Source organism: Clarias gariepinus, chromosome 9 (genome assembly GCF_024256425.1).
Source record: "Clarias gariepinus isolate MV-2021 ecotype Netherlands chromosome 9, CGAR_prim_01v2, whole genome shotgun sequence".
Lineage (NCBI taxonomy): Eukaryota > Metazoa > Chordata > Actinopteri > Siluriformes > Clariidae > Clarias > Clarias gariepinus.
Genome location: NC_071108.1, coordinates 8297421 through 8322606, shown reverse-complemented (window position 1 = coordinate 8322606; position 25186 = coordinate 8297421). Strand labels below are relative to the sequence as shown.

General features: G+C 37.1%; 2 protein-coding genes across 6 annotated transcripts; one reads left to right on the top strand and one right to left on the bottom strand.

Annotated features, from left to right (window-relative positions):
* The first annotated feature begins 100 nt into the window (after positions 1-100).
* Positions 101-6045, top strand: mrps36 (mitochondrial ribosomal protein S36). Of its 2 annotated transcripts, none has more exons than XM_053503941.1 (5): positions 101-244; positions 612-727; positions 1482-1545; positions 3954-4168; positions 5580-6045. In XM_053503941.1, the coding sequence occupies exons 2-5, from the start codon at positions 674-676 to the stop codon at positions 5595-5597; spliced, it is 351 nt and encodes a 116-aa protein (XP_053359916.1). In that variant the 5' UTR covers positions 101-244; positions 612-673; the 3' UTR covers positions 5598-6045. The 2 variants fall into 2 exon arrangements, with proteins under 2 accessions (XP_053359916.1, XP_053359917.1); XM_053503942.1 differs by having other exon boundaries at positions 122-244; positions 635-727.
* A 107-nt stretch (positions 6046-6152) lies between these two features.
* On the bottom strand, positions 6153-18497 carry mier3b (mesoderm induction early response 1, family member 3 b). 4 transcript variants are annotated; one of them, XM_053503934.1, is made up of 13 exons: positions 18474-18497; positions 17663-17687; positions 17172-17317; positions 16045-16179; positions 15807-15930; positions 15284-15357; positions 15069-15138; positions 13861-14009; positions 13230-13311; positions 13026-13120; positions 12756-12883; positions 11859-12010; positions 6153-9732 (listed from the first exon to the last, which is right to left on the bottom strand). In XM_053503934.1, the coding sequence occupies exons 1-13, from the start codon at positions 18480-18482 to the stop codon at positions 9329-9331; spliced, it is 1593 nt and encodes a 530-aa protein (XP_053359909.1). In that variant the 5' UTR covers positions 18483-18497; the 3' UTR covers positions 6153-9328. The 4 variants fall into 4 exon arrangements, with proteins under 4 accessions (XP_053359909.1, XP_053359910.1, XP_053359912.1 ...); XM_053503935.1 differs by lacking the exon at positions 18474-18497 and adding an exon at positions 18056-18322; XM_053503937.1 differs by lacking the exons at positions 17663-17687; positions 18474-18497 and adding an exon at positions 16310-16418 and having other exon boundaries at positions 17172-17289.
* Between the last annotated feature and the right edge of the window lie 6689 nt (positions 18498-25186).

Genomic DNA, 25186 nt, shown 5'->3' with positions numbered 1-25186 from the left:
GCGACGCCTCCTGTATCCAAGCCCGCTGTAGACTTCAGGCTGAATCTCAAATAGCTTTGTACTTCCTGCATCAGTGTACTACATACAATGTACAGTAGTACTATGTTATTCCCGTTCTAGTGGACTATATGTCCACTACAAGGTCATTTGGACTTCGGCCAGAGTTCATCCTGATCCTCCAGAACAGTGTTGTCAGTGCTGGGTGGTATTTGTACAGGATTAATTTGTAGCTAGATATGCTTTGGTAAGGATTAAGCTTTGTGAACTCTAATTCATGTACATTATTTATATTTATAGCTCGTGTCATTTGTTATTTCTTAAAGTCAAATGCTAACTAGCGTGATGTCGCAGCGAGGTGTCTGACACCTAAAGTTAGCTAATGCCAAAAAAGTGCAGCAATATTAAATGATTATTCTGAGCTGCAAATCAATTATTTATACAGTCAGGCTAATGCTAGCGCCAGGATTGTATTCGGTATATTTGAAATTCTAGTATAACAAATCAAATTAGTAGAATGATATTTAACTATAATTATTCAGACATTCCTGCTTTTGGCTGTGATCTTTATTGATATATTTCAAATATGATACAATAAAGAATTTGTCCTCTAGCTAAATCTAGAAAATGTCAACAGCTGCCTCATTTAACCCGGAAGCACTTTCTGGAGGTCACGATGGGAAATAAAGTTAGCAGTGGCAAGATGGCCGCCGCCACTCGGGTCGTGCAGGTAAATAATGCTTAATAATAGTTGTATTTGTAGTCTTGGAGAGAAAAGATTTCTCTCATTTTAGTCTACAGTTTGTGTTTTATAAGGAGAGGCGTTTTAGCTTGTTTACGTGACGCTGAGCCGCTTGTATCGTTAATTTGTCAAATGTCCTTGTCAGTACACCGAGCTGTGGTCAAGTTTAATTTATTTATATATCTATTCTATTAATAATAAATACAGCTGCACAGTGTGGTTTTGGCTTTGACATTTTTTTTTAAACACTATGAAGAATCGCTTTGCTGTTATAAAGGAATAAAGTGAAAAATACCGTGCCTTGCAAAAGTATTCAAACCCCTTAAATGTTACAACCACAAATGTAAATGTATTTTATGTGATGGACCAACACAAAGTGGCACATAATTGTGAAATGGAAGGAACATAATAAATGGTTTTAAAATAAATATTTTTTTACAAATAAAAATCTGCAAAGAGTGGCATGAATTTGTATTCAGCCCCCTTTACTCTGATATCCCTTACTAAAATCCAATTTTAATATTTTGAAAACCGTTTATGATTTTCCTTTCCACTTCACAGTTATGTCACTTTGTGTTGGTCTATTACATAAAGTTCCAATTAAATACATTTACGTTAGTGGTTGTACTGTGACAAAATGTGAAAAAGTTCAAGGGCTATGAATACTTTTGTAAGGTACTGTAGGTAAGCAGGTATGTTATTACAGCTTGTATCTAATGTCCCATCATTCCACTTTTCACAGGTTGTGCGACCCCATGCACCACTTATCAAATTTCCAAATCGTCAGGGCCTGGCCAAGCCAAACGGTGAGCATGGACAGGGCACTTCAGTCTGTCTTTCATCCATTTAAATGCACTGCAGTTAATACACATTGGTGGCTTAGTGGTAGGTTTCTCGCCTGCTGTGCGAAAGGGCTGGGTTCAGTTCCCAGCCAGTGCCCAGTTAATGGATGCAGTGCTGGTCCTAAAGAACCAGCCAAGTTCTTGTGTGGATCGGATGGTTTGCTGTGGCGATCCTTTGATGGGAGTAGCCAAAAGACAAACAGCACATCAGAATTCAGATATGACATATAAGAAAAACTTAAATGCACAGTTTGATATCTGAAGCCTCCTTTGTCTACTCAGACCAGCAGGACTTTTAGCAGTTGTTTAGTTGTTTTTATACAGTATCTCACAAAAGTGCTTACACCCATTTCAGCAGCCACTTTTATTATGTTTTTAAGGGATAATACTTTAGAAATGAAAATTGGATGTACTTTAGAGTAGTAGAGTGGATGTGCAGGGCCTGGAATTCACCAGAGCTGCACATGTTGTTGCTGGGATCCCCTTCCTCTCCTCCATAATGATATCATAAAGCTGCTTCGCCACCTTCGGCTTGAGGACGCCCCACAGTTGCTCAATAGGGTTCAGGTTTTTAGACATACTTGGCCACTGACAAACACATGAACACAATAAATAGGACGTGTGACTTTGCGTGGGGTTGAAGATCTACAGATGTTATAACTTGGGGTGTACTCACTTTTGTTGCCATTGTTTGACAATAATGGCTGTATGTTGTTATTTTTAGAGGACAGTAAATCTATACTGTTATACAAGCTGCACATTGACTACTCTTAAATATGTCCAAGTTTAATTTTTATAGTTTTGTCCTTTGAGAAGATTGTTGGGTTGGAGTTCTGTACGTTGCATCACTGCCACTTATAGAGCTCACTCTTCCTCAGCTTCCCTGTTCTTCCCCTTGACCTTCCTGTCCAAAAAAAAGAGGAGAGGGAGATCTATAGGTGGTGTTGATTCAACTTACAGAAAAGTACAGGTGCAGGTACAGGTCGTTGTTGTTAGTCTTTCGGCTGCTCCCATCGAGGGGTCGTTACAGCAGACTGTCCAATCTGCACACACCTTGCCACAGATCAGTACATTGTGGTAGCAGAATGAACAGATATCGAAGTGGTAGCGTGAGACGGAACCCTCTGCTAATAGTTAATTGATCGCGAACAGCATCGTTCTCCCAGACAGATTTTTTTTAAAAAGGGTGGATAAATAACCCTAAGTTACTCTATGTGTGGGGAAACAATGCAGTTGTAATATCAAATCGGATTATTTATCAAAAATCGCAAGGCAAATCGAATTAGCACCTAGGTATCGTGATATCGTATCAGGGATTCCCATCCCTATATTACATACCAGTTGCAAATTTAAATGATTCCTTCCTCATTCTGACTGGTTAGAATACGTTGGCTCATTTTTACTAACCCTAACCCTAGCTGTTTGTACATGGCTATAAAGAAATTAAACACTTTATGAAGTTTTTTTTTTTTTTTTTTTTTTTTTTTTTAATGAAAAACTTTAGAATAGTAATGTCAGGCTGAATTGCCACCCTGTCGCTGATTAGTGCCCTATAGCAGCATGCCCCAGAGCGTTTTTTGTTCCTTACAATTAGAGCTCTTTGAAACCAGTTACCCAACCTAGTTGTGTACTACTTTACTTATTTTTTTGCATCAAGTACCTTGGATGCAAGAGAAAAGAGACTTAGGGCACGAGGTTGACATTTAATAGTTGTACAAAATGGGTTAGATTAAGTCATTTAAATTAAAGTGACCAATAATATAGTAAAGTCTACTAACTATACTGTATATAACTATAACAACACTGACAGTGAACTTTACCATCTACTATGTGGACGCTAGTGCACCTTTTTTTTAAAATAAACAGCATAACATACTACTTGCCTTCACAAAAACTTTTAAGTTTTTATTTATTTTTTTTATGAGAGACAAAGTTTGAGTCTTTTTTTCTTTCCACACAAATACAAGTGAAACTAGAGGAAAGCAATAATAATGATGATGATAAAATAAATAAATAAAATTACAAAATAAAAAAAAAAGTTAATCACAAACCCGTCCTTAAAAGACCTGTTTAGTTGAAATATAAAGTATTATGAAACATCACATTCAAAAATAATGTATTAATCTGTAGAGTTTCCACCAAGATAACAGAGAAAAGGATGCCAAATTTTGTCCAAACTCCAGTTTGCCCTTAAGACAGTATCTAATTTGTTTCAAATGTAGAGTGGAAATCATTTTTTCAAGCCATAACTTGAGTGTAGGAGCCTCCTTTTTCTTCCAGAACAATAATAGTAACTGCTTGGTTGTAATTCTTGGCTATGCAAGTAGTTTGTTTTTGTTATTTACATATTATTTATAATTATTCCTTTATAGTACAAGAAGCACTTAAGCTGATCATAAGCACCACCCAGCACACACCTGCACCTGCATCTGCCCCAGTAGCAGCACAATCAGCTCCACCACCTGCACGACCTGCAGGACACACCAGTCGACTCCCTGGCACACCAGACAGCATCGCCGTGGTTAAAGAGCTGCCACAGAGATACCGGCGACGGCCCATGGCACTTGAGGAAATGGACTATATTCAGGTTAGTGCTGAGGCTGAGCCATGGTGTGTGCTGTCAGTCAAATCCCCTCAATTTGCACAGGCTCAAAAGTAATTGGACGAATGAACATAATTCTAAACGAAATATTTTTTTTTTACTACTTAGATTTTTTTCCATATCGGTCAATATCAATGCAGTGCTGTGAAAAACTATTTGCCCCTTCTTATTTTTTACGTATGTATATATAATTTGTCACATTTAAATTATTCAGATCATTAAACAAATTTTACAAATAATATTAATATTACACAAAGATCTTCTTCTTTGTCTTTCGGCTGTTCCCTTTCAGGGGTCGCCACAGCGAATCATCTGCCTCCATCTAACCCTATCCTCTGCATCCTCTTCTCTCACACCAACTGACTTCATGTCCTCTCTCACTGCATCCATAAATCACATAATATTACACAAAGATAACCCAAGTAAATACAGAATACAGTTTTTTTAAGTAATGATTCCGTTTATTAAGGGAAATTGTCCCCTAAAACTAATAACTAGTTGTGCCACCCTTGGTAGCAACAACTGAATTCAAGCATTTGCTGGAATCACTGTGAAGGAATTTTGGCCCACTCTTTTATGCTAAATTGTTTTAATTCAGCCACCTTGGAGGGGTTTTTATGAAAATGCCTTTTTTCATTGTGTTATCTAAGTGCTATAGAAAAATAAGTGAATTTTAGGAGTAGTCTACACTTTTTTTTTTTTTTTTTTTTGCTCACGTTAATACTAGTGTTCAATCTGAATTGTAATCTTCCACGTAACATTAGCTAGTTTGTGGGTCGGAGCATATTAATAATTCTGTGTATATTAAATCTTTTAAATGGTTTAATTGGAGTTGGGTAGGACAACAGGATGGCATTCAAGTGTGTGTGTGTGCGCAACGTGAGCATGCGAGGTTCAACCTGCACTGTATTTCAGAACAGGAGAGACAGAAATTGACTAATTGAAAGAAAAAATTTTTTACAAAATAATTGTGAATTGCAGTCTTACTGTAAAAAATAGAGGACTTTGGGGGGGGGGGGGGTGGATTGCCGTATTTTTGGTAAACACATTCTTTAATTAATCATATCTTGATTGAGTCATTTAAAAGTCCAAATACATATGATCCTGACTGAAGCTAGTAAAATAAAAAGCAATTGCACTGAAATAATTCAAGACTAATTCTCTTTTCTTGCTTTTTTATCAAAAATAATGTGTTAATGCCCAAGTATGTCTGCAGTTTGAAGAAATTAATTGGATTTAGTCTTGAGTCTCCCTTGAACCCAATTTTAAGAAATTATGTAATTTGTGGTTTGCCTTGCTGTCTGATAAAACATAAAATTTATTTAGGGCAGTATGACATGTAAATATTCTAATATTGCTGTATTTTTCCCATCATTAACAATTGTTCTGTTTGCAGCGAGGCGGGCCGGAGTGACGGATCATTGTCTAATCCTGCCGGCGCTGATAACTGCGAGAAAAGGTTTTATATCGTTGCCTCGTGTTCTCCTCATGAAAAGAGTTTCACTCTTCTAGAGTTATTGTTCTAATGTACATAGGGATGATTTGAAATATAATTATTCAATACTTAATACAATAATTTTCCTCATCACTTCACACAGTGTTGTTTGCAGCATGGTTTTTTATTATAGCAAGTTACTACTTTCTAGGTTCACTGTATTAAACCAACATTGCAGTTAGTTATTACTATTAAAGCTGGATATTTTCACTACTTCAACATTTAAGCCAGACTCCTCAGTTGTACACTTTCTTTTTCAATCAGACATCACAGTAGGCTCAGTTTGTTCGTCTGGTACAAGATGTACAATGATTATTCTGCATACTGTGTATAAATCTGCATTATTAAATGCAAATTATATAAATCAGTTTGCTTTCTGTTTTACTTCAGTCACCACCATTTCCAAGGCCAATAATTTTATTCCTCTAAGATGGTGCCTTATTTATTAATTGGCCAGGCAGTGTACCTGCTAAGGTATCAGTGTTGGTTTTCATTACACTACACATATAGTACATATGCTGAGAGTTTTAACCGAACTAAACACTTAAAACCATGAAACTCTCTCACAACTTTTTCCCAAGGGTTTATTTTTGGATGTTTTACATCAAGTACAACAGAAAAATACAAAATAATGCCTAAACAAATGCAAAAACAAATCAATATAATTGTATTTACATGTTATAAACAATAGGTTGGAATAATTCAGTTATTAAATGTTATGATTGTCTATATTTCTGGATAAACATTTAAAGTTATATTTCATTGTTACTCACAACTGTATTTTCCCTTTTTTGTTTTTTAATATAAGTTTTTTCCCCATGAATAGATCGGAGATCATTAATCTGTCCAAGTTGAAAAAAAAAAAAGAATGTGATAAATATACAAACACAAAACTACAGAGAATATCTACTGAGCAGTTTGGAAAGCATGGATGTGTGAGACCCGGTACAAGTTGCACATGAAGATTTCTGATCATTTTATACAATATTTGAATATGAAAATCTGGTTCTGTTGCCTCAGTGCACATCTGAAAGTGATGTAGCGTTGCAATGCACGAGAGGAGACGTGGTCAGACACTGCTGAAAGTGGATTAAAACATCGATATGTCAAATTAACCACTTTCAGTGATTGGGAAAAGCAACATCTCGTCCATCCTAGATATTTAAAACTGTTTTATACAAAAAGAAAATTATTACATTCACACTCCAGCAGAAAATCTGGAGTTTGTGCACTGAGAGAGCTTGCATTTGAGGCAGCAGGGAAGTTTTTCACAAAGGATCTCAAAGTAAAACGTAGAAAACCAAAGCTGCATCTCTTTAATAGGAATGTCTGTCCCTTGAGTTATCTAGTGAAAAATCCCAAACGTCTGCAAGACTATTCCTCCTCCAGCACGACTCCTGGACGTCCACACATACACACACACATATGCAGCAGCAGTACAGTTGAACCCTCAGCGCTGTGATCCTGTACTCATTAGGTGCAGTTTTTTTTTCTTCACATTTACTGATAGCAGCTTATTTGATGAGAATGCACTTTCACACCCATATGAGCTGAGGTGACACGTCTTGCACTTGTAGTGGGGTGCCCCCGAAAGAAATCAGTAAAGAGAATGTGCCGTGCCGATTTCTGTACATCTCCCACTTGAAAAATCTTAGTGGTAAGTTGCAAAGCCGGTCTGTATGACCGGCATGTTTCTTACTGCAAAACAACTTGTTAGCAAAAAAAAACACACAAAAGCATAATGTTTTTAAGCAATATTAGAAGAAATATGACAATTAAACATTCTGTACATATCTACATGTTATATGTTATTGCCGTAATAAACAAGAACTTTTATATATATTTATGTGTACAAACAATGATCAGCCATCACATTAATACCACCTAGGTTTTTTGGGCTCTGGCCCATCAGGGTGCGACCTATGGGGACGTGCCTCGTCTGGCACCAAAGTTGTGGTGCAGAGTCAACAACCTTAAACTTTTCTACCTTCTACCATGAGATTGGGCTTAGTGTGCTGGCCTTTGGTGCCCGTGATCCCATCACCAGTTTACTGGTATAGAAATGATAAGTGTTATTCAGTTCACTTGGTGGTGGTGTTAACGTCAGGACTGATCGGTGTATGTATTCATGGATCTGTATATCTCAGCAAATGTTCCCTAAAACAAGTTTTGCACTCTGAATGCACAGAAAAAAAAAATTCTTTTATATCTTGTTTCATCTGCCCAGTGCATACAGTATACAAAAAAAGGCTAAATATAATAAGATTTTTTTTTTTTACAGTACTGCATGTCTAACAAATAGGGCAAAGCATCTAAATTCCGTCAGTAAATCAGGAGGAATGTCTGATACAGAATAGCTGAAATAATCACAATAATTAGCAAAGCATCAACTAATATTAGGGCTACAAGAACCACATAAGTGTCCCGTAATGGCAGACTGGCGTTTGTTCTGTAAGCAATTTCTTTTTTAACTCGATTTTAAAACTGCAGCAAGCATGATAGCTCAGCATCTTCCTGAAAACATAAGAAAAAATATATATATAATATAATGTCACCAAAGGTTAGGGCAAAGTCTCATTTTATACATTTTCATTTTAGGGCACAACATCAAAATCAAAATGACTCTTTACCCCAATTCCTCTACTAATCCCAAAGGGGCCAAACCTCATAAAACAAACCAGCCTGAATAAAACAGCAGGACTGGACTCGCTCACACATCATTTAACACAAGTCCTAGTTATAAGGCGTACCTAATGTTTCAGCTGCCTTTTTCCTGGAAGTCTTATAGAAGAGAATAGTAATGGCACCCTCACTACTCATTCTTCTGTACACTCTGCAAGAGGTTCTCGTAAAAACCTTGATGATATGTGGAGTTGCACGTCAAAGGGTGAATTTTTAAAGCTTAAATACATATAAAACCAACCTAGCTCGAACTAATCACAGCTATCAACAAACTGGACAAAAATAGGAAATCCTCGTCTACAAAAAACACTTGACGTCCAGCAGTAATTTTACGGTTCTTTAAAGATGCAGGCAGGAAACATGGCATGCATTCACAGAAAGTAAACATAAGTAAACTATCGAGGAGCGGAAAAAAAAGAAAAGAAAAAAGAAGGACGCCAAAATATTTCAGCTCGTAAGAAGTGCTCTTCATTGTAACAGATATGTGGTTTTGCTGTAAATCCCCAATATTAAGAGAAAAAGTTGCCCGATATACAAAACGCTACATTTGCCGAACCCTGGTCTCTCGGCTTGTGTAAACATCAGAAACAGTACCAATTTAGAAAAAAACAAACAAAAAAAAAACCTTACAAATAATAAAGGATACAAAACAAAAAGAAGTCAATGCAGTTTCTGGCAATTAGTTTTTTTTTCACGGGAATGTGAAACTGAAGGCTTCGGTTAGAGGGACGAGCAACCATCGCAGCTCTCGACCTCCAGCATTTCTGTTTAACTGTAAATCGATGCTGATATACGATATTATCCAGAAAAATAAATGGCTATTTAAACTCTTGAGAAATCAAGATTTTGTAGCTCTGTACAATAAAGACATCACTGATGTCATATTACAAAAGAAGTATATTTATACATAATTAGGAAAAAAACTAAGGGTCAGTCAGATCTGTACAGGTTGGGAGGAGGTGTGTGTGTCAGTCAGACTGCAGTGCAGTGTGTTGGTGACGCGGGTGTGAGCTGATGAAAGCGTTTGCGTCTCCGCCTGCTATGCTGAAGTCTGTGAGTGATACAGCCATCTTGGCTCCCGTGATGCGGTGCGTGTCTTTGATGAACGAGTCGGCCAGGCCCATCCGGAGGCGTTTGGACGGACGTTCACACTCCTTGTTGCTGCACACGCCAAGCTGGCTGAGCTCTGAGCGATACAGAGCCGAGTCGAGGACGCCGAGGCAGCCGGCATCACCGCTTGCGCCGTAGCCCAGAGTAGCTTCATCATGAGTCAGCCCTCCACGGTGGAAATTCTCCAGGGGGGGGAAATAGGACGAGTCCAAACAGCTCACATCAGCCTGACTGCACACGGACGCCACGCTGTTACTCAGAGCTGGACATGAAAGAGAAAAAGTAAAAGTTGCTAGAATTTGAAAAGAGTTCAAGTACAGGATAAATGCACTTGTTATAATAGTGTTTCTACAATAACACCCAAGACACGTATTCGTATTATTGATGGGCTGCATGATTTAAATCGTGCTGATGGATGGATGAGCTATATTTCTACACATGATCCTAATATGAGGACTGTTGGGCATTAATATTTTGCCAAACTTTTCTCTGTTCGAAGACATTTAATTATTGGGTGCCAATAAAGAAACAGTGAGGAGAGATTACAGTGTACGCAATAGTAGAGCACGAGTCTCTGAGAATGCTCTGGAAGAAATTCTAAATGTATTCGGAAATTGTTGTAGAATAAAAGAATTCAGAAAGTTGGACTTGGAGTTATCGAACTAAGCCGCATAACACAACTCAGTGACAATTACTTCCGCTTTAAATGGTACTTGGTCATACATATTGCACTTCGAAATTGCCCCGAATGCCTTTCAATAACTAATTAGAGCATAGAGTCATGTTCCCACAAACACTACCTGAACACACACAATGGACATTTTCAACGTGTGGAATTTATCATCAGCCACTGCATATACCTGTGCATGTGTTCCATGAATGTTCAACAAATCAGGACATTAAAAATAAATTCAACTTTAGGTTCTTTTTGCAGGGCTACTGTGACTTCGTCCTCGTTTATTTTATATAAAGGTCATGGTGTCTGGAGCATGGTGAACAAGGCAAAGGCATTTCAGAAGCATCCCAGTGCATATGAAGTCACACTGCTTTAGATTCTAGCTGATTTTTGTTAACATTAATCAGTACAGGAAGCAATGTTTTTTGTATAAATATTTCATTTTTGTAAAAAAAAATTAAATTATAATCATAAAAAATAAAAGTGTCCTGACCAGCTGGTAACCCAATACAGTGGAACCTTGGATTACGAGCATTATTCATTCCGGAAGCGGGCTCGTATTTTAAAACAGTCGCAAACCAAAGGGAATTTCTTCATAAGAAATAATCGGAACTCAAATTATTCGTTCCCCAGCCCAAAAAAAAATAAATACATAAAAATAATTCATACAAAGTATAAAGTAAAAATAAAGCAAATTAACCTGCACTTCACCTTTAAGAAAAGTTCAAATAAATCCCGACAGATAAGTGTTTGCATTTATGCGCGCAGGCACCGTGTGTGTGTTTGTGTGAGTGTGAAGCTAAAGTAAGAGGAGAGTAGGAATCAGACGCCCCCTTTCCTTGTTTCGTCTTACACTGTAACCCCTCCTCTCTTATTTAATTTTCACACACACGGAAAGTTTTATCGGAAAAATTAACAAGGAACATCGCATCAGCAACACACTAACGGTGTCACTGCTTTAAAGTAAATGAACCTGCAACTTTACCTTGGAGAAGAATCGCAACCGATCAGTGTTTCTGTGTAGAGCATAGAGTGTGTGTGTGTTTAAAGACGAGAGGAGGTTGGGTGGGTGTGAAGGGGCACGGTGTCCAACGACGCGCGTGCACACACATAACGGCATGCTGATACAAAGAGAGAGAAAATGGATCTTTAACCTCTCTAATGAGACTATTTTTTGCTTTACACACGTGCCCACTTATGTGTTATAATAAACAGTACATGCGCTGCACAAACACACATACAAACACAAAATAAAAGATGCACACACACACGGTTACAGGGTAAGAGTCAACAGTACACGCATGCACGGATGTTGATTATACCAGTAAGAGATGCACACTAAGACCCAGCAGTGGAGATGATTACCCACAATTCCGCAGCGCAAAAGAGAAAAAACGTTGGCTCATTTGTGATTACGTGATACTCGGCGTCAAAACAAGAAGCATATGCGTGATACATGATAGTGCTTGTAAACCAAGACTTGTTTGTTTTCCAAGTCAAAATTTATTAAAAATCTTTGCACATCTTGCGGAACACCCGTATACCGCTTTCCAATCCGAGGTTCCACTGTACTTATAAAATAATCTTTAATGCTTAGATTGCATAAAGTCAATTCATTTAAAGTTTTTAAAACCTATGTCTAAAAGTCACACTATAACATCATCATAAACTAGGACACTTTGCTTGCGCTTTCCTAAGAGTGCGACGCTCACCTGTGAGATCACTGGCAGTGATCGTATTGAGAAGGCCAAGCTGCTGCTCTGCAGACACCTCCAACCTTCCCCCAGCTCCACCTGAGCACACGGATGTAGGGCCGTCCACTGCCAGACCTTCTGCCTGGTCCACCAACCGGTCCATCAGGTCTCTGAAGAGGAAACCCTGACTATGAATGTTGTAGACTTCTTCGGAGTCTATTAAAACTTTATTTAAATTGATAATATAAGCTGTTTTTATGTGGTTGCTACTGATAGTGGCATGTCCAACTATTTTTTTTCTCACTACTTTAGGTACCCTGAAAACATTTGCGTTTCTGAGTCATGGTTTTGGCACACTTTCCTATAGTAATAGTCTTTTACCAGACAGCAGACAGTATGTAAGCCTAGACGGTCTAAAATTCCAACAAACTGAGAGCTTTAGGTTCAGATTCTCCTGACCCTTAGCATTAATGGATAACAGAACTATAATTAGGTACAACTATCTTTTTATAAACATTTATTAAACAGAAAAAAAATACAACCTTAAAGGCATGATTACCATTCTTTTTTTTTTTTTTTTAAATAATAATTTTGATCATGATGTATGGAGATTTAAACTGCAATATGTAAATATTATATGTAGAATTTATTATTCAAATGTATTTATCTAGGCTAACAAAAAATGATGAGCAAAGTGGATGTATGCCAATATTTATTTAATCAGCTTTAAAAGTTGTTAAAAAAAAAAAAAAACTTAAATTATTAACAAACTCTACATAAATTCCTGACTATGAGTATATTACCGTAATACATCGTATTTAGCGATAGGGTGCATATTGCGATTTAAAAAAAAAAAATGCAATTAATTGTTTAGCTCTACTTGATAAGTTTCTGTAAACAATTTAATATACTTACGTCACTCCAGGGTAAATGCTATACTTCTTTTTCCCAAACCGGTTCTGTTGAACAAAATAGTCAAATCGTTCAGACTTCTTCCACATGTAGTAAAAAGCTACACACTCCGCCACCGTCCTTGTCGGAACCTAAAGATGACAAAGTTTAAAGGAGAATTTAGTTACAAAGAATCACATTTTATCTTATCTGACTTTTCCCAACCAAGCAAAAATGTAAACAAAATAAGCATCGCTGTTAAAACTTGATTCAATTAAAAATACCAGCACCAACCTTGTTTTTCTGAATTAGATGGAAGTTCTTTTCATAAATCTGTAGCGCATGCTCAAAATTTCTGCACTCTTCTTCAGACCACGGCGGCGATTCTTCTGCAAAAAAAAAAAAAAAAAAAAACATATAAATGCAGCGATGGATTATCTTCAAAGTTACAAACACAACAGTGGACAAATCATTCTCGTTTAATGTTTGGAAGAGTACCTTTTGAGGATTTAGGGTTACTGCAGTATCGCTTTAAAGCCTCGGTCGTATTGTAGTTACATTTCAAAAGCTCGTACAAAGCCTGGAACAAGACATAAGGTCATTTAGTTGATACATGAGTTCTCTGCACCTGCTGACTCATCCCTGTGCTGAACTGGACTCCATGATAACTAGGACAAACTTTTGTTATACTGATGTCATTATATAATTCCTGTTATCCGTTATCACCCAGATGAGGATGGGTTCCCTGTTGAGTATAGTTCCTCTTAAGGTTTCTTCCTATTGCCATCTCAGGGAGTTTTTCCTTGCCACCGTCGCCGTCGACTTGCTCATAAGGGACAATCTCACAATCTCATTACTATCTAAACACTTTTTTCCCCCCTTACTCATATACACTTCCATAAATTTTCTTTTTATTTTGTGAAGCTACTTTAAGACAATGACCATTGTTAAAAGCGCTATAAAAATAAAATTGAACATTGAAATTTAATATAAACCTGCAGCAACATATCAGCTGCTCTCAACTTGGAACTATTAACTAATAATTTAACCATAATTAAAGTATTTGCATTATTCTTTAATAGAAAATGTAAGCGTTTTTTTTTGCTCTGTGCAGCATGAAATTATGTACCTGTTCATTGTCTCGAATGTGTCCACCACATGTTGAGCTCTCTATGCTACCGTCCACAGTCTGAGATAGTGCCTTTCTGAGGTAGTCCTCCACTCTCCTCTCCGACAACACATCAGGACACCAGAGCAAATGATCCGCCTCTTCAAACACTGCAAAACACACAAACAACTAGTAAACAATTTAATTTGGATGATTTGGTAATGGATTAAAATGGATGATCTGGTAAAAAGCCACACAGAAAGATTTTTTTTTTTCCATTTTATTGACTATCGAGGTTTGCAGTGTTATGCTAAAAAATTAAGTTTCATGTTGAAAAATCTTCAATTCGCCTCCGCCTTTACTTCTTTCCCAAACGTCTCTCAGTATAAGTTTAAATGCCAGAAAAATAATTTTTAAATGAATGTTCCAAGCTTACTCCAACCAAAATGAGTTTTAAAAATTCAATAATTTTTTTTTAAATGCCACTAGAGAACTTCTTCAAAAAAGTGAAAATACCCAATGATGAAAAAGAAGAGGAAACTGCCAAAAAAGGAAAGCTGCATTTAAAAGATAATGGATGCTCTGTATAATAAATGTATTATTTGTATAGTGTATTACTTAACAGTACGTTTGAGACAACGTCAACTCTCTGCTGTTGTTCATGCGCATTAAAAAGACGTGTTAAAAGCAAAGCGGCCTAACCGAGATCACCAGAAAAGCACTGAAAATCCTGCTACCATTTTAAACAACCTACTTTGTAAGAAAAATTACATAGGTGACTTGACATAAGGAACACCCTTCGGGTGTCATTGTTTCCAGGTGTCATTGACTGGAAATGACTTTCTTGTGGCAGGGAAACAAGCTCATGCCTTGATAAGTCTGATCAAGTTTTGATGGCACAAGCGGACCTACACAGGGTCTTAATGTTATGGCTTAATGTTATATCTGAAAAAATCATGATTCCCAAAACTACATACATAGTAATTTATCAGAGTAGTAAAAACAATCTAGCTGTGTTTCTACATAAGAGCGTAGTGCAGCAGGCAACGACACAAAATCAAGGTCCATTACAGGTTATCTGTCTACTGAAAGACTAACAAATAAATTAGTTAAAAATCTAATGACATGTAATCTTGATCGTCGTGACTGATTTGTCCATTTCTAGGAATTATTTTATAACATTATTTTAAACAGTGTCTCTTTTTCAATTAAATTTTTCCCCCACTTACATTTGTCATCAGAGTAGAAGCTCAGGCCCACAGGAATCTCTGCTTGGTACTGCAACCCAACCATTATTTCCTGTAAGTGTAGAAAATCAGCTCCATTTCCATTTTAACGACAACACAATGATAAGGGTTGCGAATACATCCTGACATGCCAGAACATATGATCAGGACATTAACCTCTTAGATTAATCTAGTTACTCTTTCTGCATCACACTGACCTTTCTTGAATCTTCTGGATTAAGACCTTCCTCCTCTCCCTCAGACTCCTTATCACCATCATATGTAGTGTTGGCTGAGATTAGACACAAAGCACATCAAGAATGAATTACTCCCTTTATAACAAGACAATGACAAAGATTAAACTCAAACCATGTTAGCAACGAATCATGAATCATCACCTCCAAAAACAGATGCAAAGTTATGTAATATGATGATGCTAATCCTCCTAAAATCACAGACTCATTCAAGTGATAAAATTGTAGATGCAATTAATTATTGGTTTTTTTATACGTGTATTAGCTGTTATTTTTACAACACATTAAGGTTTCAAACTTAAATGAAGCAATAATAATAGTTTTTTACTGACCAATCAATTATATTTTCACTAATAATGTATGCATTTTTAATCAGGACCCATGTAAAATGCTATTACATGTTATAATAAATTATTTTACAATAACATTTTAAAGAACAGTGCAAACAGCTATTAAATTCTTCTCTTTAATGTTACTGTTGGCTCACATCTGAGTGTTCTTGGGAAGAAGTCAGTGGTCTCATGAGAGGTAACAGAAGGAGTCAGATCATCAGCTGAAGACTGCGTCTCTTCCTCGTAGTCTCCTGACAGCAGATCCTTGGCTATCTCTTCCTACAGACATGTCCAGGAAATTAGCAGAATTTTTTTCAATAACTCAATTCAAATTTTTCTATTATATTAAAAAAATAAAAAATTCGCAAATTGTTAGAACACCACACAGGCTACCTTATCTAGGGTCATGTCCGGGAAGTCATCTGCCAGTTCACCAGAGGAGCTGTCCATGCTAGATCCTGCGGCCGTGCTGACTGACGGTTCATAACGATAGATGGCCAACAGTTCCTCCAGAGGCATATTCCCTTCCTATGACCAAAGAATATTAAACGTGGCTTATTTGCTATGTTTCAATCAAAATGCTTCATGCACACTATTGAAAGGGTAGCACGGTAGTTAAGACATTGGACTACTTGGACTACTGCCCAGAAGGACTCACGTTCAAACCCCAGCACCACCAAGTTGCCACTGTTCAGCTCTTGAGCAAGGCCCTTAACCTTCAATTACTCAGATGTACAGCGAGATAAAATGCAAGTCCTCCATATTGCCTGCCGGAAATCACATTCAAAGCCAGTGACAAAAACACAAGTTGAAAGTGTTCACTTGGCCTCCAAATTCTCCAGACAGCAATCCAATAAAGCATCTGTGGGATGTGCTAGAAAAACAAGTCAGATCCATGCAGGCCCTCCTCATAACTTACAGGATTTAAAGGATCTGCTATTGATGGCTTGGTGCCAGATACACCTTCAGAGGTCTAGTGGAGTCCATGCCTCGACAGGTCAGGATGTTTTAGCAGCAAAATGGGGACCTACTCAATATTAGGTGGGTGGATATAACATTACAGCTGACAGGTGAAGGAACTATAAAAACAACCATTACCTCATCTTCCCATTTTTCTAAGACAATAACCGCAGCTTAGTATGTTACTAAGAAATTTTAAAGTATGCCGTTTAAAAGACATTCTTATGTTTGATGTATGTATTGAAATGTATGTATTATTAGGCTTAGATTGTGTGGTTCGTCAACAATACCACCAAATCCTAGGAAATGATTTAATACCACAAAAAATGTAACCATACAATCTGTATTATGTGAATTTTTAGAAAACTAATCAACACATTCTAAAAAATCTGAATCAAGCATTTTTATTTAAAAATGGTATAACAACAAATACATTGCACTGTTTGCAATTTCCCACCTTCAAAATCTAAATTTAATTATTGTCCAATTAGACAAAACAAAACACACCTAACATTTAAAGTAGACCGAAGATACGATTGAGAATGCGATATAATGATTACCTTCTCCAGATCCGCCAGTTCAGCACTAAAATTCCTGTCTCCTTCCTGCGCCTCTTCTTCTTCTAATGTCTGCTCATCATCATACTCATAAACCAGCATCTCGGCTGTTGGGTCGAAGTCATGATCCTCCGAGGACAGAGAGCCAACTGTGCACAGAGAACATAAATCACACACACAGAGTACATAATGCAATTTTCAACATGCAAAAAAATAAACAAAAAAAAAAAAAACAGCCATGGCATTAAATACAGTGTATTAGGGGAAGAATATATATACACTATATGACTATACAGACAAAAGTATTTGGCCGAACCTGCAAAGACAAACATATATACTTCAATATGTATTTGGTCTCCCTTTGAGGCTATAAGAGCTTTCAAGAGTGTTTATTTTATATATATATATATAAATTTAAATTAAATATTATATATATTTTTTATATTATTACTTTTCCCCCCTTTACATGGTACATTTTTTACATTGGTACATACCAGGGCTTGAACTTCCAAGGGAAGCCTGAGGAGACACAAACAGATGAATGAACAGCAAGTTAATTAAATAAACTTTTGGAAAAAAATTATGTATGATGCATGCACACAGTCCAAGTAAAAGCTAATGGTTTAACTGGTGCATTCACACAGAAACCAGTCAAGAGGCCCTGATGTGAGAGGAACAGCATCACAGGAGTTAAGAAAAATGTTTAAATCAAAACTTATTTAATGCATTACACAGGAATCCATGACGTGCACATTACGTTTTGTATTATGACAATGTGACAACGTCTAAGTAAGTATTTTTTATTAATATATTGATTTTGCGTTTTTGTTCTCTGCTAAAGGAGCTGCTTATGTCCGAGCTGCGGGGAGAAAAAAACATAAACAAACCTTTACTGCAGGCGCATTTTACAATTCCCACATACATGCAGCAAACAAACAGGTCATTAACGCATAAATATCATCTAATTCAATGCAAATAATCCAACTGACGGTTTTTTCCCTCGAGGAATTGGTATATTAATATTAAAAACCTATGAATATTATCGAGCGCGGTGTAGCGCGGCGGCTCTGAGCGGAGAGCTAGCGCTGTAGCTAACGGGACGCGAGAGCAAAAAGGCCTATCGAGCGCTAATACATCCCTGTATAAATACTCCTTTATATGGTCTATTCTGCAGAAATGCAAAGAGGAAAACAACGCAGCGGACCAATATAAAGTATATATTTGCATACAATAAAAGCCCGTCCTTTGGAATGGGCAAATAAAAAGATTTTAAGTCTGACACTTCTCCCCAGCTTTCCCTCTTACCTCCGCCATATTGGTAGCGTTAGCCTCATAGGCCAGCTCGCGCCCAGTACCCGGATGGACTCGGGGAGCCAATGGGAGGCCCAGGTGTTCGGTCCGGTCCGGTCCAGTTCAGTCCGGTCCGGTTCGGTTTAAGTCACCCGCACTGACCACTTACTGTTCAATCTTTTTATCAGAATTATTTCACATACTGAATGAAGGCTGCTGATGTATTTTTTTATTTTTTAATCTTTGCATGCATAAAAATCTTCTTTAAAGGTCTTTCAATATCACGTATTTTTTGCACATGCACATTACTCTGATATAGGATGCTGCTCTTTTTTATTTAGCATTTTCGTTGTGCTCACACTTATTAATTCATCTTTTTTAAATTGTTAATGATTGCGGTGGCGGTGGCATAGTGACTCGTACTGTCATCCTTGCACCTCCAGGGTCCGGGTTCGATTCCCATGCGGGTTTGTGTGCATGGAGTTTGCATGTCCTTTCTGTGCTTCTCTGGTTTCCTGCCACAGTCCAAAGACATGCAGAGTAGACTAATTAGCGTTCCCAATTGGTGTGCGCGTGTGTGTGCCCTGCAATGGACTAGTAACCTGTCCAGGGTGTACCCCACCTCGTGCCCTAAGCGGTATAGACCTTAAGTGAGTGAGTGAGTTTAAAAAATCTCTGTCTTCCAATAATAAACTTATCTGTATAGGTGAGTCCAGAGCTTATTCCAGGAACACTGGATGAAGATGAGTGTGAGAATTCATCCTGGAAAGGATGCTTTCCATCCTTATTCGTATGCGCAAGTAGTGAATCTATTTTCTACCAAAAATTTTGACGTGGTAGAAAACTTGGAGGAAACCTACTACACTACACATCAGACACATCATGCAATACACTACGCAAACAATAACTTGAAGGACCAGGGACATGTCATATTTATTATTAATTTTTTTCTACATTCTGCATTCTACATTATATTTTCACTATCATATCACTGTAATGCTTAGTTATCCCTATAAGGCTGCAGACACTTAAAACACACTTGTGTAATTTATAAATTAATATTAAAAATTAATTAGCACTAGTCTGGTGGTAGGTTTCTTGCCTGCCATGCGAAAGGCACGAGTTCCATTCCCACCCAGTACCCAAACCCCAGCCACTGGATGCAGTATCGGTTCTAAGTGTGGATAAAATGTGAGTGTTGTGTCAGGAAGGGCATCCAGCATAAAACCTGTGCCAAGTTGTTGTTGTTGGTGCGGATCAGATGTTCCACTGTGGCGACCCCTCGACAAGAGCAGCCGAAATACTAACAAGAAGTCTGGAAGCCTGCCTGTTTCCAAAAGCTTATCAGTGGGTATGATATAATCCAGCTGAATCACATAAAAGAGAGTAATTGAGAACCTAAAACAACCTTAAAGGTGTGTGTGTGTGTGTGTGTGATTACAGCACACAGTTTGTTTGCTAGTATATGTGTGAAAATGATTGCTCCCAGAAACACTCTTTCACAATTTTAGTCCTGGGACATGCCTGTGTAATCAGGGAAGAAAAACTCCTTAACATGGGCATTAATTACAATCAGGTTATTAGATGACTTCATTTCACTGCCACATAACATTGCTGAGTATAGACCTAACCATCTGAAGCAACCAAAGATCATAACACTGCCTCCAGAGGCTTGTACAGTGGCCACTATGTACAGTATGATGGGTGCATCACTTCATGTGCTTCCTTACTTACCCTGACACGCCCACCTCTCTTTAATAGGGTCAATGTGAATTCATCAGACCACATGACCTTTTTACTCCAAATCCAATCATTACGCTTTCTAGCAAATGTTTTCCTAGGCTCACTAACAAGTGATTTTCTGTTTAGTCCCAATCTGGTGAGTTTATATCACATTGTGTGCATATGGAAATGCTCTTACTTTTACTATTAAACATAGCTTGTGTTTAAATTATCTTCATTTATGTTTTTACCAAACATTGCAGAAATGCATCCTTGCAGGTTTTGATAGTGTTAAATCTTAACCTAGCTTCAGTAACTTTAAATATTCTTAGATGATTTTTTTTTTCTGAGGCAGCCAATAATTTGACTTTTTTGAGATGGTGATGTATTATTATTATTATTATTATTATGAAACCCTAAGTGGAAATAAGCTATATATATATATATATATAGCTTATTTCCACTTAGGGTTTCCACCTAAGTTTATTTCCACTTAGGGTTTATGTGAAACCCTAAGTGGAAATAAGCTATATATATATGTATATATATATAGCTTATTTCCACTTAGGGTTTCACATACAGAAAATTTGTCTAAATGAGTGGTAAAGCACTATTTCCATAAATGTTCCAGACAATTAAACAGGAATTTAAAAACAATTATTTATGATTGGGATGGGGGTGACATAGTGGTTACTACAGTCAGTCAGACAGTTACTACTAAACTCGGTTCCGGGTTTGATTCTTATGTCGGTTTTGTTTGCGTGTTCTTCCAGTGCTTGTTGGGTTTCCTCCGGGTTTTTAGATTAGACTGATTGGCATTCCTGAATAACCTGAAGGAATGAAGGAGCTATGGTTTAATTGTTGATTTTTTTACTATTCAACTAAATGTTTAAATTATCTTCCGGACAAACGCTTCCTTCACAAAGGTGATGCATCCTTGCAGGTTTTGATAATGTGTTGAACCTTAACCTAGCTCCAGTAACTTCAAATATTCTTAGATGTTTTTTTTTCTTGATGCTGCCCAATAATTTGACTCTTCTGAAATGGTGATTTATTATTATTATTATTTTATATATATATTTTTTTTTTCTTTGACAAGCAGTGTATACAGTATACATATATCAGGCTTAGTATCAATTAAGTTTTCACAAACAGAAAATTTGTCTAAATGAGTTGTAAGGCACTATTTCCATGAATGTTTCAGACAGGAATTTGGTTTAAAATTTCCACATGGTGGCAGTAAAACATATTACACTGGATAACAAAAGCGAATAGCTTCAAACTGAAGATGATTCATTCCAACAGGAAGACAGGCATCCTTCCTGACTGTTGCTCAAAATATCCCTCTTTCCCAATTAGAGCAGGTTTACAGTTTTTGTGCGTGTGTGTGTGTGTGTGTGTGTGGGGGGGGGGGGGGGGGGGGGTTATGATTTTCTCCACTAAAACAATCACATATCTGGTTGGGAACTATACATAAAAAGTACTGTAATGCACATCACGAATTCTCGATTCAACTATTCTTTTAGATTTAGAAATCAGCTGTGAAAGGTAAAAATTTCCCACTGAAAAAAAAAGGAATTAGGAGACATATTTATTCCATTTCCTTTAAATCAGAGTTAATTAAACTTTTTTTAAAGTGTAAATCAATACAAAAATACCTTTCATTTGTTTTTGATCATTTATAATTTATACAGTTGCACTTACCTTTGCATTTTTATACTTTTACTTTATACTTTTTATACTATAACATCATTTGCATTCAGCATATATGCATGTTCTGCTTGTGTCCCATCCAGGGTGTATTCCTGTTTCACACCCAGTGTTTCCAGGATAGGCTCTAGATTTATTCCAATGATGAACATGATGAAACTGTTACTAAAGATAACTAAATTAATATGACTATTCATGCACAAATGATTAAAAAAAAGTTACTGCATGGAAAACAAGATATTTTAAGAAAACAGGTAAATGCAGTCAAAATATTACAGGGAGGGATATAAAAAAAATCTAGCAATATCTATAGATTACACAATGCAGGTTCTTGTTACAGAAAAAAAAAATAGAATAACAGAAAAGGGCAAACCCTACCTGCTACGTCCTAGTCATTTGATGCTTTTTAAAGCCACTCAGCCCTCTTCCATTCTAACAAAATAAAGACAAAATGTCCCCATCATTGTCCATTCTAGAAACTCCTTAATGTTTCTCCACTATGTAGAAACTTTGAGATTTAAACTTAATAACCTTTACTAACTCAGTAACAGCAGAAATACATGAAATGTACATCATACATTTGAGCCTTTTGTGTGGTTAAGTTAATGATACTTAAATGTCTCAATTTAAATGGAGGTGACTCATATCGTGATTTCCACTGATGATGTAATCATGAAGCTCAGCTTGTTACCACTTATTACTGTAAGAGCTTTGTTCCGGACTCAGATGTGCATCATGACTGCACCGAGAGCACACTGACCTGGGTGCTGCCACTGTTTCACATCATTGTGTTCAGCACATATTCCTCTCCCATACTACCCTCTTCTTATACCAGGAAGTCCTAGTATAGTATGTGAGACAGGCCGTAGCTTTACTCACACATGGGCAGAGCTGCCTCAGGATGCCTCTCCCACAGTCTGATAAGCATGGGAAAGTCATGCAGCCATGACTATATATCCAGCTATAGATAAGCAAACAATTATACTGTTCTCGGGATCAACCAGCCTTTGATGAACATAAAGTAAGAATTGGCATTATTTGTTGCTCATATAAACAATAGATGACGATCTCGAAAAGTCACATGGTAACAAGCAGATTGCATTACTCAAACTTGTAAAAACCTAAAAAAAAAGTTGTAAAGCAATTATGTAAAGTAGGTCATAAATTCTTGACATTTCTAAATGTATAAATCATATAAAATATTTTTCTATTCCCAAAAATGAAATCACACATTTTAAGACACAAAGGTCAGCTGTTCTGGAAAAACTGCAAGAACTGTCTTGTCAAGTGCATTTGCAAAACCCATCAAGCACCATGATGAAACTGGCTGTCATGAAGACCATCCCAGAATTAGCCAGACCAAAACTTACCACTGCTGTGGAGGAGAAGTTCATTTAGAGTTACCAGCCTTGGAAATCACCAGCCAATTCCCTCACCTCAGTTTAGAGCCGTTATGAAGGCTTTACAGAGCCACATCTCAACATTATTGCATATTTTGGATGGCTTTAGCATTGTTTTCTAATGTAGAAAGAAATAAAAATTAAGAAAAGGTGTGTCCAAACTTTTGACTAGTGCTGCACTTTAGCATGCAAAAAAAAAAAAAAAAAAAAAATTATGTTCTCCACTGTAATGATGTATTTAATTATGATTGGACATACATTATATTCCATCATTGGTTTAAATTTAGTAACTACACCAGAACTGAACCACTCAACCACAAGACTCAATCTGACGAATTACTAACCATTATAAAGAATGACAAAAACTGCTTGTATATCAGAAAAGTAATATTTTTACTGGGACTTAACATTTTTCATGCCTTTGCTTCCTGTCTCTCTGAGGAAGAGGGCCTCCTACATCCTCTGCAGATGCTTCCAGCATCCTCCTCTCTCCCTCCCAGACCATCAGCCCTCTAGTTCCCCGTTACCAAAATATATGGGGGGATGCCAGATACATACTAATGTAGTTATTCCCTCAGCTGTAATTCTGATATAATTAGTAGGATTTGATCATTGTGTCCAGTGGAGTGTGTGCAGGAGTCGATCACCTACTCCTTTCCAGTTTATGTAACGTAAGTGGTGTGCCGATGATGCTCGCAGGAATATCTCAACTGCAGTCACGAAGGGTTAAGCACTCTTCCAATGCGTCATTAATGCAGCAAAGCACTGACTCAGTGGATAAATGAAAATATGTTCTAAAAAGTGAGGAAGAGAAGGACAAAAAGGAAGCAAACCATAAATGGCAGGCCGGGGTTATTCCTCTAAGTGTGAGTCAGTGTTCAGAGTATGTGGGTGAGTGAAAACCCCTGCAATGATGATGGGGTTCCCTTGTGATGCCCAGCCTGAGAGTTGCAGCTGCATTTTGGTACTAATTAATTTAAATAGTTACAGTGTTTAAAGCCTAAAAAAGCGTATACGTTTATACAGAAGACTAACTGAGACGAACACATTAACAAATACCTTTGAGGTATCTAGTTGTCATCCATTCATCTTCATTAACCACTTTTATTTTGTTAAAGTTGAGGTGAATCAGAAGTCTATTTCATGAACGTGACGATGGAAATACAGGTTGGACTAGACACAAGTCATACCATAAACAATTGTGTACTGTAGACAATTTACACTACCGGTCAAAAGTTTGGGTACACATCCTAACTCACTGGTCTTTCCTGATTTTTATTTCTTTCTACATTGTAAAAACACTTGACGATACTATTCTTATGAGAACTATTCCAGAAGAGCTGACCGTAATGTCTTAAAGTAACACTTGTCGTTGTTCCATATGTTATTTCATAGTTTTGAAATTTCCATTATCATTCTAGAATGTAGAAAATAAAACACTAAATAAAAAACATTGAATTAGAAAGTTTGTCCAAACTCTTGACTGGTACTGAATCTACGAAGATGTTTTTGAGAGGTCGGTGGAAACTAGAGAATCTGAAGAACACCCACACAGACACCGGGAGAACATACAAAATTCTGCACAGGCAGTAACCAGAGCAAAGGATCAAACCAGTGGCCCTGAATCCATGAAGTAGCACCACAGCCCAGTTATCTCTCTCCTCATGCTTGGTGGGTTTCCTCTGGGTACGCCAGTTTCCTCCCACAGTCCAAAGACTTTCAGATTGAACTATCGCTGTTTCCAAATTGCCCGTAGTGTGTGAATGAAAGAAGTGATGCACTACATTTACATAATGCAAATTGTGCATGTTAATAAAATATAGAATAACATAATTAGTGCCACAAGTAAATAATCTAGTCTTTTCAAAAGTGCAACAGAAAAGTACTCTTCCAATT